Source organism: Lampetra fluviatilis, chromosome 12 (assembly GCF_964198595.1).
Source record: "Lampetra fluviatilis chromosome 12, kcLamFluv1.1, whole genome shotgun sequence".
Taxonomy (NCBI): domain Eukaryota; kingdom Metazoa; phylum Chordata; class Hyperoartia; order Petromyzontiformes; family Petromyzontidae; genus Lampetra; species Lampetra fluviatilis.
In genome coordinates, this window is record NC_136286.1 from 15145722 (window position 1) to 15161302 (window position 15581).

Sequence of the window (15581 nt, forward strand, 5' to 3'; positions counted from 1 at the left end):
TGCGCGGATCGCGGAGTCGATCCGCGACGATTCCGCGGATCGCGACGTCGCAGGCCGTCTCCATGGCGACGAGCGGCGTCCCGGACTAACAGAGACACCGCGTCCCCGTGTCTCCGTGTCTCTGTCCCCGTGTCTCTGTGTCTCCGTGTCTCTGTTCCCGTGTCTCTGTCCCCGTGTCTCTGTGTCTCTGTCCCCGTGTCCCCGTGTCTCTGTCCCCGTGTCTCTGCCCGCGTGTGTCTGTCCCCTTGTCTCTGTCCCCGTGTCTCTGTCCCCGTGTCCCCGTGTCTCTGTGCCTGTGTCCCCGTGTCTCTGTCCCCGTGTTTCTGTGTCTCTGTCCCCGTGTCCCCGTGTCTCTGTCCCCGTGTCCCCGTGTCTCTGTGTCTGTGTCCCCGTGTCTCTGTCCCCGTGTCTCTGTGTCTCTGTCCCCGTGTCCCCGTGTCTCTGTCCCCGTGTCCCCGTGTCTCTGTCCCCGTGTCCCCGTGTCTCTGTCCCCGTGTCCCCGTGTCTCTGTGTCTGTGTCCCCGTGTCTCTGTCCCCGTGTCTCTGTGTCTCTGTCCCCGCGTCCCCGTGTCTCTGTCCACGTGTCTCTGTGTCTCTGTCCCCGTGTCCCCGTGTCTCTGTCCACGTGTCTCTGTGTCTCTGTCCCCGTGTCCCCGTGTCTCTGTCCACGTGTCTCTGTCCTAGTGTCTGTCCCCGTGTCTCTGTGGCCCCACCTCTGCGCGTCTCCGCGTCGCGGCGCCGTCGCCTCTCGCCGCACGGGCAGGCCGAGGGGTCTCTCGCCATGGCGAGCGGGGACCCGGGGGCCCCGGGGGCCGTGGGGGCCCCGGGGCAGGCTCCGGCTCCCCGCGCCCGCGACTCCCGCCTGAGCCTCGACCTGAGCCGGCGCGGCCTCGACTCCCTCCCCGCGGCGGCGCTGCGAGACGCCAGCGGCCTCCAGGTCCGAGACGGCGCCCACCTCGCCCGGCTCACCACCTCCTCCTCCTCCTCGTGTCTCACCTCCTCGTGTCTCACCTGTGCCCGCTGTGTGTCGTCTGTGTATCACCCGTGCCTCACCTGTGTATGACCTGTGTCTTATGACTCACCTGTGTATCACCCGTGCCTCACCTGTGTATGACCTGTGTCTCCTGACTTACCTGGCTCACGTGTTGCAAATTCAGATTTGGTGGCGAGAGTTAAAGAGAGAGTTTGTGCAGGGTAATGAATGCTCCTAAATCTCTGTCAGCGATCTCTGACGACCAACAACCTGTGCTTAGAACATTGTGAGCTCTATTTTGTTTTAATACAATAGTTGTTAGTTGTGGTACATGTTTTCCTGTGGATTGTATGACAGTGACAATGGAATAATACAGTTTTTATAGGGTGAACGTCATCCCTTGACTGACTTGAATCCCTGATTGGTTGCCTGACCCTCATAAATGGTTGAATAAAGCACCAACATTAATCAAGCCGTGATTATTTAACTTGAATTATGAATACATTTAAATATTGTAATTCCTCAATAATAAATGCAGAAACCCACCTACATACATGTCATTACGATGCATAACTTAATCATGGTATACGAATTGATTGGATTAATAAAGATATATTTTTAATCATTTTACAGGAATATTTGTAACTGTAAATTGACCACTTTGAAAGCATTGGTTTGCATATCACAACGAAATATTAAAAATCATGCAATGATATGCTATTGTTATATACAGGAAGCCAGGAAGTTGATAACAACATTCTGCTAAGCATATTAAATGTGGAGATATTTTTGAGCTCCTACTGTGCCCTCGGTCTGTCGCACAATAATGTGACGTACTGTGATGGATGATGGTCAAAGATAAGAAAGGGAGTGGCAGCCAAAGAATGGAACGTCGCTTAAAATCCACCAAAGCTGGGTGGATTGTTGTTGCATCCCAGGATCGTGAGAGGTGGCCGCTTGTGGAGGTCTTCATCCAGCAGTGGATTGACCATGGCCGATGATGACGAATGTGTTAAAAGCTCTCAGTATATTGTGTATGTGTGTCATTCGAAACTCGGTTTGCTTGTACTTGCCAGCACGTGTGCCTGGAAGGCAACAATCTTGTGGAGGTGCCACCTGCTCTGTTTGAATGCCTGCCACGCATGCTGTGGCTTGACCTGCGCAGTAATCGTCTCTGTGGTCTCCCGCCCGCTGTGGGGCAGCACAGGTACACACTCAATGGACATGCCAAGGACGCACCCGAGACTGAGGACGAACATCCCTCCACTTATATTCACCGAGTTGCTCCCCGCTTTTTTCTCGACGTGCAGACAAAACAAAAATCCGAGCTTTGATTAAATATTTATCCCGAACACAGGAGGTTATTTTCAGCACTCATTGATCTGATGTTTAATTTTAAAATAAAAAAATGTTTTCATGAAATCGTGTAATTGGTATGGAGTAAAAAAATAAATTGTTTAAAGCTTCTTTTTTTAGATGCAAATGGTAGTCACAGGTTGCATATCAGATGTCCCCATTATAAGCTGCGCAGAATATAATTATATTCAACTCACCGATGCTTTGGGAATTGGTAAATAATTGGAACCTGCATTTTTTGTAATTGTAAAATATAGAATGTCATTTGAGGCTTTAGATTGATAAAGTCAGTGCAGAACATAACATTTCATCAGTGCTTTGTAGCCTGCAGGTTAACCTTTCATGTCACTACGATGCCTTTGATGTGTATGCTGTTATAGTTTTAACTCATCATATTTTGTTGAAATGTTCCATATTCGGTTGGTCGTGTTGCCTGATGTAGGTCTCTGAAAACATTGTTGTTGGAAGGAAATCCAATCACACATTTACCAGCAGAGCTTGGTGAGTTTATGGGTGCACTTATCGTCTCTGTTACTCAATAACACGGTCCACACAGCCCACCAGCAGGGTGGTAATACGTTCTGTACACAAACCATATAATAAACAACACACATTAAAAATACACGCACAGTCACACACACAAGCTCATGAAACCCCTATCTTATATCAAATGATCTGTAAAGAGTAACTATTAATGATTCCCATAAGAGTTGTACAGTCATACGAATATGTGCAGGCCTTAACTTGCACAGAGGCAAAGTCAGAATTTGTATAAATTGTGCAGAGGTGGATTCACATTTTTGTACTCATTTAACAAGGATGAGAAATGTAACGTCATGCCCACTACATTCAATATGCCATAGCAAATAATAGATTACACGCCACAACATTTGAAAAACATATTTCACTCATGTATGCAACATTAAGAGTAAAGACATAAATCGCGGATAGACAACCAATTTAAAATGATACTTTCCTCAGAGAGCATGTTTATTCTGGGAGTCATACGAAAAACATTCAACGTATTTTCCTGGTATTCTAAAATATGCTCCCTCTTTTAAGTACAAACTGAATTATTCCGAGGAGGCAGCATCCAATATCAAAGAAACAATATTCACAACATTTGAATGGTGCTTGGTTACTACTGCTGGTTACGATTACAATTGGATTTGCTCTTGTTAGTTTTGACATAGTCGAAATATCAGCTCGCGGATATCAGCAAGTGATACATTCACACACTGCCGGGCTCAGTGAACCGACAGGTTCATTCAGAGTCTCAAGATGCTTCCAGGAGAATTCCGCATTGGTGGAGTGTGTGTGGCCCATTGCTTCTGTTTGCATGTGCAAGGAAACTGGGCGGGGGGAGCCTACTTATACAAGAACAAACACTGCACCGCCAGATTAAAAACCCAATTACTGTACTGCCTGCACCGACACTTTATTTCTCCTACCCCTAGTTGTGATTTGCATATCATCTTAGCACGACCTATAATAATGACAACTTATATCGTTCTGGACATTACAAGGGTGCTCACAGACCAGCCTGCATGTCACTAAACTCGGGGTGTGCCCCACCATGCACACCCTAAGTTGTGTTGCATCGTGCTCGCGTGCCTTATGGTGGGGCGTGATCGTTAAACGCAATGATGAATTTTAAAATGAATTCACACCACAACCCTACCTGAAACTCCGAAACTGTCAAACTTTCGTAAAATGACATTTTGCACAAAACGGGCAAAGCATTCGCGGAGTGGCGATGTGACTCCAGGCTCACACATCGATTTGGTAGTAGTGCCCATCTCATTCTAACACTGAGCCAGCGATTTACATTCTCTATTCCCCTCATGTAGGTCAATCTTGCCACAGGGCAAGCATTGGCATAGAATCGCATATTGCATGCACACGATACACGTATACTGTACAATAAAAAAACAATTATCCTGTAACTCATTTTGTGAGCATTGTAACATGCTCGCTAGCATCCACTATCATTTATACACTCTTCACTTTTCTGCATATCATATTACCCAAGGCAATCAGCTGATATGACATTCTTATAGCACGTCTTATTATCTTGAAATTTGTGAAGATCAGTGATGGCTTCACAGACAAAATTATCACAGTGGGCAAGATTCGTATTACCCGTGATGCCATGGACATAACAAGGCAACACATGTGTGCAGCTCTTCCGTTACATCTGCAGTGGCGTACAGCTGAGATGAAGAATCATCTGGAAAATGTTTACATTATTTATAAGCATACAGATTAAGAGGAAGGCCAAAGATTACCCAGGGGTTCTTGTTCAAGGAAATTGCCTTTTTCCTCCCACCCAAGTGTAAATACGCGTTCCTGTAATCCAGCACTTTCGGGACAGGTTTGGTGCATCACACAGCTCTTTATCTTGTCTGTGTAGCCCTGAAAACAATGAAAAAAAGAGACAGAAATAAACATCGCTTTCCAACATCTACTCCTGTGGACGGAGGTCGGAGGGAAGGAGGGGAGGGGAGGGGTGCGGGATGGAGCTGGATGGGCCAAGCTAACGCAGATCCGTGGCTAACGGATTGTGGGTACACAGATCCGGGCCGTGCTGCTGATTCTAGAATGCAAATGGGCCATCCCTCGATGTTCAATATTTTACCATTTTGTAACAAATTCAGAGTTTGTGTGCTGTTATTGAAAGTGTGCTGGTGTGTGCAGGCAGACTGACGTGCCTCAAGTCGCTGAGCCTGCGAGGCTGCCCTCTGGAGGAGCCCCCAGCTGACGTCGTGCACCGCGGTACCCGCGCCATCCTCCTCTTTCTCAGACAAGTGCTCGCCGCTCGGGCTCTACGGGCCACTTCGCACAGCTGCACAGGTAGACGACAGCAACGTGTTTGCACATTTGACTTGCCCTTAACACCGTCATTTTAGTAGCCGGGCGGTGGTGGCTATGCACACCTGTAATCCAGCACTATGGATGTAGGGTTGGTGGATCGCACAAATGTTGCGCAACTCTCTTAACGTGGGCATCGAGGTGGCACATCCTGGCTCGCCAGGAGAAGGCAGGACAGACAAAATGTGGACTTCACCATTTCCGTCTGTATGGGATAGAATTTTCCCCCTCGCACGTGTGCATTTCTTCTGGGTGCTCCAGTTTCATCCCACACGTGATTGCTCATTAATTGGCTGATAACACCCTCATATATATAGGACTGCAGAGCTTGTGTAACTCGTGCCGGATCACCGTGTTGCTGCCTTCCTGATTGTGGTTGCACGCACCTCTTCGTCGATCTCTCTCTACGAGAGTTAGCGGATACTGCACGTGTTATAAGTTTAAGTTATTATAAGTCACCAATTTGCATCTGCTGGTGAATTGCAACTGCTGCTGTACCTCATCTGTTGTCTACCACTCTTATTTTTGAATGATAACATCACTGGACATTTGTTTCAGTTTGTCATTTATATTCTAAATACATTTTGAAATGTATTATTGCCTCTCTAATACGATGCAGCACAATGATTACATATTTTTTTAATGTATTAACTATTTCATTTCCCAGTCTTTGGATAATGAGAAGAATCCTGGATCTCATGATCCTCGTGATTAGCAGTATGTGATGAGTAGGCTGTGGAGTAGTGTATTGGCAAGAGCACCGGAAAACAATGGCAGACTGATGATGATGCTTGCCTCGCCACTTGCTGCGCAATGCCGATTGATAGCAGCATTCGCTCAAACGAAAATAATATTTCGTGTCTTTGTGTATTTTGTGTGACCAGAATCTACAGTGGGCAATACTGAACTGTCTTGTGTAGAGGAGAGCCCAAATGAAGAGCTGCATTGCCAGAATTCTCAACAGCTGCAAAGTGAAACAGCAGCGGTCGCGATTCCAGAGACGGATGACCGCCCTTTAGTATCTCAACTCCCTCATGCCTCCAGGTTCACACAGGGTGGTGGACCTCACTCGTCTCGGTAAACTCATTGCTTTTCACTTACCTTCATTCACGCAGCACATCCGAAAAGATCATTGTCATAAACGGACAATGATAATTTCTTGTATTCACTATTTTACTCGTATAAAATATGTACGAATTCACTCTTAAAATGTATACTAATGCCATTAGTATACGGTCAATTACAGTGTATTCCTATGGACTAAAGACAGAAGGTGTTCTCCTGCAGCCGCACCATCTGCTTCTAGGTCTCCTCTTTGGTTGGTGACCTCAGGCTGCTGCTGGTGCTGCCTGTCTTGGAATTCTGTCTTCCTTTATTCTACACTTACCCCACCCATCTCAAATTCGTCCGTCCAATTACATCTATAAGACGTTGTCGCTGCCACAGGCGAACTGTGAGGTGGGAAATGCATGGCGGATGACTGATGTCACTCGGCTACCAGGACGCAAAAGAGTTTAATTGGGAAATGTACACATCATGGGTTGCAGGGCACTCCTACCGGAGAGAACACAACCCCCACGCAGAGAGAGAGAGAGAATCCGCACACACACACGATGCAGAGAATATGCACACACACACACACTCGATGCAGAGAGGACATGCACACACACACACTCGATGTAGAGAGAACACGCACACACACACACTCTTGATGCAGAGAGGACATGCACACACACTCACTTGATGTAGAGAAAACACGCACACACACACTTGATGCAGAGAGGACACGCACACACACACACTCTTGATGCAGAGAGAACATGCACACACACACACTTGATGCAGAGAGGACATGCACACACTCACACTTGATGCAGAGAGGACACACACACACTCTTGATGCAGAGAGAACATGCACACACACTCACTTGATGTAGAGAGGACATGCACACACACACACTTGATGTAGAGAGGACATGCACACACACACACTTGATGTAGAGAGGACATGCACACACACACAATTGATGTAGAGAGGATATGCACACACACACACTTGATGTAGAGAGGACATGCACACACTCACACCTGATGCAGAGGACACGCACACACACACACACCTGATACAGAGAGGACATGCACACACTCACACTCAACAGGAGCATAGCGCGCCGCGTGTGGTGTCACGACGGACCAGCCTCGAGCCATTATTAAATGTTTCCGCATTTCAAGTCTCGCAGGTACAAATTCCAATTGCGAGGTGTTCTGCTTTCTCTACTCACCCTGTCCAGCATGACACTGAACAAAGTTGGTGTCGATTACGTCTCTCCTGAACACACACGAGCATAAGTCCAATCCTACAAGTTCTTACGTAACTCGTTTATTTCATTTGAAATACAGTATTTCATTGTAGTTTGATGGCATCCATTTGCTTTCGAATTCTCGATTCTCCCAATCATTAAAGCATATTTAATTAAATTATCAACATCTGACATTTCGCAGTGTAGCCATGGGGAAGTGGCAACGCTTAACCTTGGAAAAATACAACAAATGTCCACCCGCATTGTGCACCATGATCACGAACGCCTGTGCGTTTACCCCGCTGTCATCCGCAGAGACAGGAAGGTGGCATCAGGCGTCAAATCCCAGCCCCGCAGCTGGGCCGTGGACATTGCGAGGCGTGAGCAGCGCAGCAGGGCAGCAGAGCAAGCCGAGCAGCTCAGGAGGTGAGATGCGAGGAGCGCGAGACAACATCCGCTTTGACCGCCACTTTAGGTGCTGAGGCTGTGTCACACGGAACTGCATTGAGGGTGAAACTGCAATGACAAGGCTTACGGTCAAATTATATTTGTTTTTCTGACATTCTCACTCGTAAACACGCATGCAGGGCCAGGCGTGATGGCGCACAGCTGTAATTGCACTATGCAAACACGATTTTTGTCCCTGGGTAGTGTTATTGTTTTATTGTTTATGCCTAAAAAGTATAGAAAATGGCTATTATTCCCCACAAACTTTGCTTTTGTGACCAGGACTTTATGTGAAGGAATTACACAAATGCACACCACGTTTTCTAATTGAAAATAGGTACATTTCAAAATATCACTATCCTGGTCACAAAAAGCAAAGTTTGTGGGGAATAATAGCCATTTTCTGTATTTTTGAGGCATAAGCAATTAGGAGATAATACGTACTACCCAGGGACAACATTTTTGTGTTACGGTGTTATTAATCTCTTCTGGAGACAAGAGTCAACGCAGTCCATAATGCTTTACAGAATATTCAGTTCATGTATACCGCCCCCCCCCCCCCCGCCGTGACTGCTGTACAAAATGTGTTCATAACACACAATGAATGTTTACCAAGTCAGGTCAGTGTCTACTGCAGTCAGTATTCACCCCAGAGGTTATCATCAACTATCACACAGTCATTGGCAAGATTACTTGGAACTGCAAGATACACCGTAAACATTGAAGGGCACCACGTTGAATGCACAACGCTCTCAGCCTTGTCGAAGCCACCATCTCAGAAGAGCTGAACAACATTTCACTGTCCCAGTCACATTTTCAACTCCTTTGAAGTTGGTGGTCTAAACAATAACACGGCCACATGTTAAGTTATGTTCAGCTGATGGCTTAGACAAGGTTGAGAGCATTGTACTGTACATACAATGTAGTGGTCACTTGATATGAATGCACAGCATGATTGGGAGTCGTGTCTTCTTGGTGTTAATGAGCATCACACCTGCATGCATTCTCCTGTGGTGACGGGTTTTCTCATTATTACAGAAAGTGTTGAATTTGAAACGTTAGAGGGAAAATTACTCAAAGATTCCATCCCAGCATCTGTGCCTTGTTCTTTGTATCTCCGTGGCTGTCCCTGTGGCTGATACCATCTCTTTTTCTCTGCGTCTCCCTGTTGGCCACTGCCATCCCTTGGAGCGTTGCTGTGGTGTGTAAGAGGCAGCATCAGTAGGCGGAGAGGCACGGAAGCTGCAGCCAGCGTGTTAACGTTGCTTTGTTGCAAAATAACCCCGCAATTCACGAACCACAATTTTGCCAGCAGAGTCTTTGCATTCTGCACCTGGCGATGAAACAAACACGCCATCGCCCTGTTTACTCAGAAATGGGGAGGCCCTGCGGGATTGGCGCACGAAGGCCAAGCAAGAGCAGCGGCAAACGCAGAGTGAGAGATGCGGCCAGGGCCTGGAAGCGAGCGTCCTTGACCAGGTGCCGCACGGACGTAGCAGCCCTGCGACGGTCACGTGGAAGTGCACATCGCACATAGAGCTGTGCATGTATGTGTGCACATCGCACATAGAGCTGTGCATGTATGTGTGCACATCGCACATAGAGATGTGCATGTATGTGTGCACATCACACATACAGCTGTGCATGTATGTGTGCACATCGCACATAGAGCTATGCATGTATGTGTGCACATCGCACATAGAGATGTGCATGTATGCGTGCGGGAACTTCTTTCACATCGTGCGTAGCCAATTGTGCTAATCGGAAGTGAAAAAGGATGATTTAAAGAGCCATGTACAAGGTATATTGAAGTCACGTGTTGCAGACTGATTGCGTATACGTCACACAGCAGCCAACGCGTGGCCTTTTAGTTTCCTTGAAGTTAATTGAAATGCTTTTTCTTTAACTGATGCACACGTGCCTGAAAATTGTTCACAGTTCATACATTAAACATTTACTCTTGCAAGACGGCCACTTAAATAATCCTTTTTCAGATAAAATTAAATATTGATTGAAATTGCGTGTGAACCTTTAAAATGGCTTTGATCAAATGGAACAGCCAAGCATTTTTTAAGGACCAAAAGCCGATGAGTCTGGCTGTAATGGAACACCATTTATACATATTGCTTCATAAAATATAATATTGTGCTTTTTAGTGTCTCGTTGCACGAGGCTAATGCACTTTTGCTGTTAGTGGATGTCGGCGACACACAATAATAAAACACGTTATCTGCAACACGAGGATTACAAAAATATATATCGCAATACAAATGTATCTGCCAATACAGTTCTGGTTTGCACTACAGATATTTACAAGTATAGACCACGATAATACTTAACACGGAGGAGTCTTTACTTCAGAGAAAAGCTCTCTTTTGTTAGATTTGTGCAAGGTGATTGACATGTATTTAAAATGTTTCTTTAGCCTTTGTTGTTATTGTGTACAGGTGGTGAGGAATGCGCCGTTCGGCACAGATCCAGCTTACTATCCCAGTGTGGCTCGAGCAAAGCCCGGCTCCCTTGGGAAGGCCGAGCCGCGAGCCGCCACTCACAGCGGGCAAGAACTGCACGGAGCCAGGTGAGAGCTCTCCTCCCTCCCTCTGCTGCCACAGGTGATGCCCGCCGACGAGACAGAGCTACCACCAGCATCATCACGCATCCAGTCAGGAACTTTTCAGATTGAACGCACTTCGCTGTACTCTAAGCAAGAGCCATGCACAAGTGTTCCTGCACAGACCAGAGAGGTGTCCTTTCATACAGCTGCAAGGAATCTTAGGGACTTTGAATATAGGCACAAGCAGAGAAGTCTAGGGCATTTCGTTACAGGATATGGAGAGCTTTTTGGAAGTTTAAAACGAGCATGACACGAAAGCGTAATTGGTGCGAGTCGGAAAGAGAACGTTGTGATGAATGGGGCACACGCGCAGGTCGCAGTCGCCGCGGTACCAAGCCAGGCATGGGAGTGGCACCTGGAGGCCAGCGACTCAGGCGGGATGCTGTAAGAGCTGACTGGGAATGGGGTCAAGTGTAGACTTCGGAAATCTGAGATGAAGTAGAAACGATGATGTGTGATGCATCAGCACCAGTTAATCTATTGATTAGTTTGTGTTTGTATTGATATCATTGGTATTTAGGTTTACGAGTTCATTACTGTGCCTCATTACACAACACACTTGATAACGCGCACACATGCACACACGTTTTCTTTCAAGTTTGCGAATGTGTGCATGGCCAAGGATGCGTGCGTCATATCTATTATTTGGGCGTTCGCTTCATGGGTCGTGGGTTCGTTCGTGTGCGGCTGTATGCGACGCTGCAGGTTGGCACGGGAGCGCGAGCTGCAATTGCGCGTGCGGCAGCACATCAACGCGATGTTGGAGCGACGGGCGCAAGACAAAAGCACACCCCGCAGCACGATGCAGGCGGCCCAGAGGGAGATACAAGTGGTACTACGTGTGTAGGCGCAGCATGTTAGATACAAGTGGTACTACGTGTGTGTGTGCCGCATGTTAGATACAAGTGGTACTACGTGTGTGTGCGCAGCATGTTAGATACAAGTGGTACTACGTGTGTGTGCCGCATGTTAGATACAAGTGGTACTACGTGTGTGTGTGCAGCATGTTAGATACAAGTGGTACTACGTGTGTGTGTGTGTGTGCAGCATGTTAATTACAAGTGGTACTACGTGTGTGTGTGCCGCATGTTAGATACAAGTGGTACTACGTGTGTGTGTGTGTGCAGCATGTTAGATACAAGTGGTACTACGTGTGTGTGTGCAGCATGTTAGATACAAGTGGTACTACGTGTGTGTGTGTGTGCAGCATGTTAGATACAAGTGGTACTACGTGTGTGTGTGCCGCATGTTAGATACAAGTGGTACTACGTGTGTGTGTGCCGCATGTTAGATACAAGTGGTACTACGTGTGTGTGTGCAGCATGTTAGATACAAGTGGTACTACGTGTGTGTGTGCCGCATGTTAGATACAAGTGGTACTACGTGTGTGTGTGCGCAGCATGTTAGATACAAGTGGTACTACGTGTGTGCCGCATGTTAGATACAAGTGGTACTACGTGTGTGTGTGCAGCATGTTAGATACAAGTGGTACTACGTGTGTGTGTGTGTGTGCAGCATGTTAATTACAAGTGGTACTACGTGTGTGTGTGCCGCATGTTAGATACAAGTGGTACTACGTGTGTGTGTGTGTGCAGCATGTTAGATACAAGTGGTACTACGTGTGTGTGTGCCGCATGTTAGATACAAGTGGTACTACGTGTGTGTGTGTGCAGCATGTTAGATACAAATGGTACTACGTGTGTGTGTGCAGCATGTTAGATACAAGTGGTACTACGTGTGTGTGTGCAGCATGTTAGATACAAGTGGTACTACGTGTGTGTGTGCCGCATGTTAGATACAAGTGGTACTACGTGTGTGTGTGCCGCATGTTAGATACAAGTGGTACTACGTGTGTGTGTGCAGCATGTTAGATACAAGTGGTACTACGTGTGTGTGTGCCGCATGTTAGATACAAGTGGTACTACGTGTGTGTGTGCCGCATGTTAGATACAAGTGGTACTACGTGTGTGTGTGCCGCATGTTAGATACAAGTGGTACTACGTGTGTGTGTGCCGCATGTTAGATACAAGTGGTACTACGTGTGTGTGTGCAGCATGTTAGATACAAGTGGTACTACGTGTGTGTGTGCCGCATGTTAGATACAAGTGGTACTATGTGTGTGTGCCGCATGTTAGATACAAGTGGATTTGTAGGACGGTAATGATGACTGTGTAAGTCTTGATGTCCACGGGGGGTGCATTGTCCGCACAAGCTATATTTTGGATAGCCCTGGTCGACAGACTTCGTCTTATGCGTAGATACCCGAGGTAATAGGAATGTTTTATCGCCCATCCTTGCCTCAATTAGGGATTCTTTGAAATCGGCAAATTTGTGGAGACCTCTCCCAAGCAGTGGCTTTAGGATGGGGAATGCGCACAATTGTCTACCAAGCTGTTCAGGAAATGTCGCTCATCGAGTTTTTTTCTGAGGTGCGTCGTAACGACGATGGCACAGGTGAATCACCGTGGGAAACTGGCGGTTGTGCCGTACAGGCCCAGCAATTGCAGCGGGAGCTGTCGGGGCAGGGCCGGCGGACGCCGCTGGATTACCGCTTCACGGCCTTCACCGGAGACCCTGTCCGCGACAACGCGGCGCGCGGCGCCCTGCGCAGGACCCCCTCTCCTGCCACCGCACACAAGGCCCATCTGGCGTGAAGGATTCCACCCACTCGAGGTCAAGCTCAAAAGCCCAATGCTAATTATGCTACCACACCTCACCATCAATTTAGTGTCCCTTAATGGTTGCAATGTCAGCTTGGGTTATAGGGTTACCTAACTTGGTGAATTCTTGCTACAAGGAATAACAATATCACAAGTTATAAAAGCCTACGACTTTCCATAAGATGTGAGACTTGCAATACATCTTGCTTTGCAGTACCTACAAGCAGAAGCTGTGAAGAGAAAACGTCGAGACCGGGGTTGGTGAACCACAGACCAGTTTATTGTTGAGAGCAAATCAAGGAGAAATACAAGACTTGACAAAATAGCATTTCGTCCATATGAGAGTTGCATTTAAATTAGAACTCGAAATACAAATCTCATGAAAATTAGTCTCCCCAAACCAGTTTAAACGTTTATGATTTCAATATTAACCACTCCATCCGGACGGAAATCTGCACAAAGTTGCTTGAGCGTGCAATAACTTGAAGGATACCTTTGGACAAGAACTGCAGTTTATTGTTAGGGACGTCGATTCAATTGATATCGTGAGCGCTCAATGGACACGAGTAAAGGCATCAATAAATACCATTTTAACAAGACAGCACTGCCGCTTCCCAATGTGACACTTTCAGAAGGCAAAGCAACTTAATTGTAAATTATAATTTACAAGGTTCTTCATGTTATTCAGAATGTCAGGAACAAACTTAACTGTTCCAAATCAATCCAGTAAAGCTAATGTAATGTTAAATTGTCATGCGATGTTGGGTTCAGGGATATAGGGTGAACTGGAACATTTTTGTTAAAGGATCAACTTATTTTAAGGCCAGTACTTTGTTCATGACAAGAAATGTACCCACATATACACTGCAGAAAAACCTTTTTACAAGGCCGCAAACATCCTTAAGTTTAAGTTGTTAACAGGCGTTTTGGTATTTAAAATGTCCAGATATTTAAATTGGTAAAGCGAGATGAGCATGCGGTCTGCTTTGTACACAAGTTATTCCAGCTCCTTTGTCCCAGCGTTCCATCTCTACCAGTCTCCTAAATTCAGATATCAATTACAATCTGTAATTCAGATGTCTTGACTGGTAAAGAGGGAAAGGTGTTACTGTGGTGTGGCACAAATTTGCAAAATGTTTGTGAAGTGCTATCTTTTCTTTAGAGATGACCGTGTCGGAGCTAACCATTTGCAGCCCCTAGGGGATCGTGTTCATCGTGCACACCGTGCATCTGTGTGTGAAAATATACATCCCACATACGCACATTGAAAGCCGTTAGGTGCACACGAGGCGGTGAGCATACGCGCGCACGGTTGCCGGTGCCTTCGCCTGTCAGGGCTGCGCGTGCGTGGCGGCCAGGCCCACCGCGCTGGCGTGGGCGGTGAGCAGCGCGACGGCCTGCCGCGTTTCCAGCGTGAGGCGCGCCTCGTGCAGCCAGCTGTCGGCCACGCGGCGCGCCTCGCCCCGCAGCGCCGTCACGAACCTCGCCGCCTGCTCCAGGTCGCCGTGCTCCAGGCAGAAGGCGGCGTAAGCGAGCACGCGGAACGCGTCGCCCAGCTCTTCCACCGCCACTCCTTCCGCTGGGGGCTTCAGCGTGGATGGCTCCAACATCAATGCGGCCTTTGCGCGCACACGCACACACACGTACAGAAGCAAGAGTTGTATAAACGCACACTTGAATAGAACTACACATCCACAAAGGGACGCACAATGCACATTAGTGTCCGTGACAGATAACAGGCATCTACGCAAAAGGAGCCTACAATTTTGACAATACATTGCCTACTTGCAAAAACTGTGACATTTAATGTAAACAATTAATGTGACTACTTAAACATATATGTTGTAACACTTTCCAAAAACAGTTTAAGCTTTTATGAATTGCCTCCATCCGTCGATCCGTAACAGGGTACGATAACTCATAAAATATGGTCCACTATGAACAAAACAGTCGTATAAAATGGTGCAATTATTTGTAGCCCTGACAGCTTCCATTTGCTTTTGCACTGCTATCCCAACGTTTCCAAAGACAAATGTTGGAACGTGTTACATATCCCATGTATATGCATTACATTTTTTGTGATATTTGAACAAAAGGAGTTGTTTTCAGTTCTAGTGATGCGACTACCAACTGCACTGCGTGTTAATAGTGTCACTTGAACTGCTCGTTCAGTGAAGCGCGTTGGTTTCCCCACACGCCCCACACCACAACCACTCTTTTCCTGCGCGCTCGCTGAAAGCACCACTGTTGTCATTGTTGCTTTTAAACTGTTATGATAATGAGACAGTGTTATTTATGCATTAAATATTTTGGCAGTTGCTTTTTTTTTAAGTCCTTGATATTTACGCTTACCAAGGTTG

The 15581-nt window shown here is 46.8% G+C and overlaps 2 protein-coding genes across 3 annotated transcripts in view; one reads left to right on the forward strand and one right to left on the reverse strand.

The window, feature by feature from the left end:
- On the forward strand, nt 1-13488 carry LRRC27 (leucine rich repeat containing 27). Its single transcript, XM_078861760.1, has 10 exons — nt 1-937; nt 2050-2180; nt 2772-2830; nt 5027-5182; nt 6085-6277; nt 7816-7926; nt 9321-9426; nt 10395-10525; nt 11267-11393; nt 13054-13488. The coding sequence occupies exons 1-10, from the start codon at nt 782-784 to the stop codon at nt 13213-13215; spliced, it is 1332 nt and encodes a 443-aa protein (XP_078717886.1). The 5' UTR covers nt 1-781; the 3' UTR covers nt 13216-13488.
- The window catches only part of IMMT (inner membrane mitochondrial protein), a 16463-nt gene continuing 14361 nt past the window's right edge, over nt 13480-15581 (reverse strand). For both annotated transcript variants that reach the window (XM_078861759.1, XM_078861758.1), the window contains one exon: nt 13480-14840. In XM_078861759.1, coding sequence (XP_078717885.1) covers nt 14553-14840 — 288 coding nt within the window. In that variant the 3' untranslated portion in view covers nt 13480-14552. The remainder of the gene's footprint in view (nt 14841-15581) is intronic.

Coding starts and splice junctions, on each gene's coding strand:
- LRRC27 (XM_078861760.1), top strand. CDS start 782: ATGGCGAGCGGGGACCCGGGGGCCCCGGGGGCCGTGGGGGCCCCGGGG. Junction 2,181..2,771: donor CCCGCTGTGGGGCAGCACAG/GTACACACTCAA, acceptor TGCCTGATGTAG/GTCTCTGAAAACATTGTTGT. Junction 2,831..5,026: donor ACATTTACCAGCAGAGCTTG/GTGAGTTTATGG, acceptor TGGTGTGTGCAG/GCAGACTGACGTGCCTCAAG.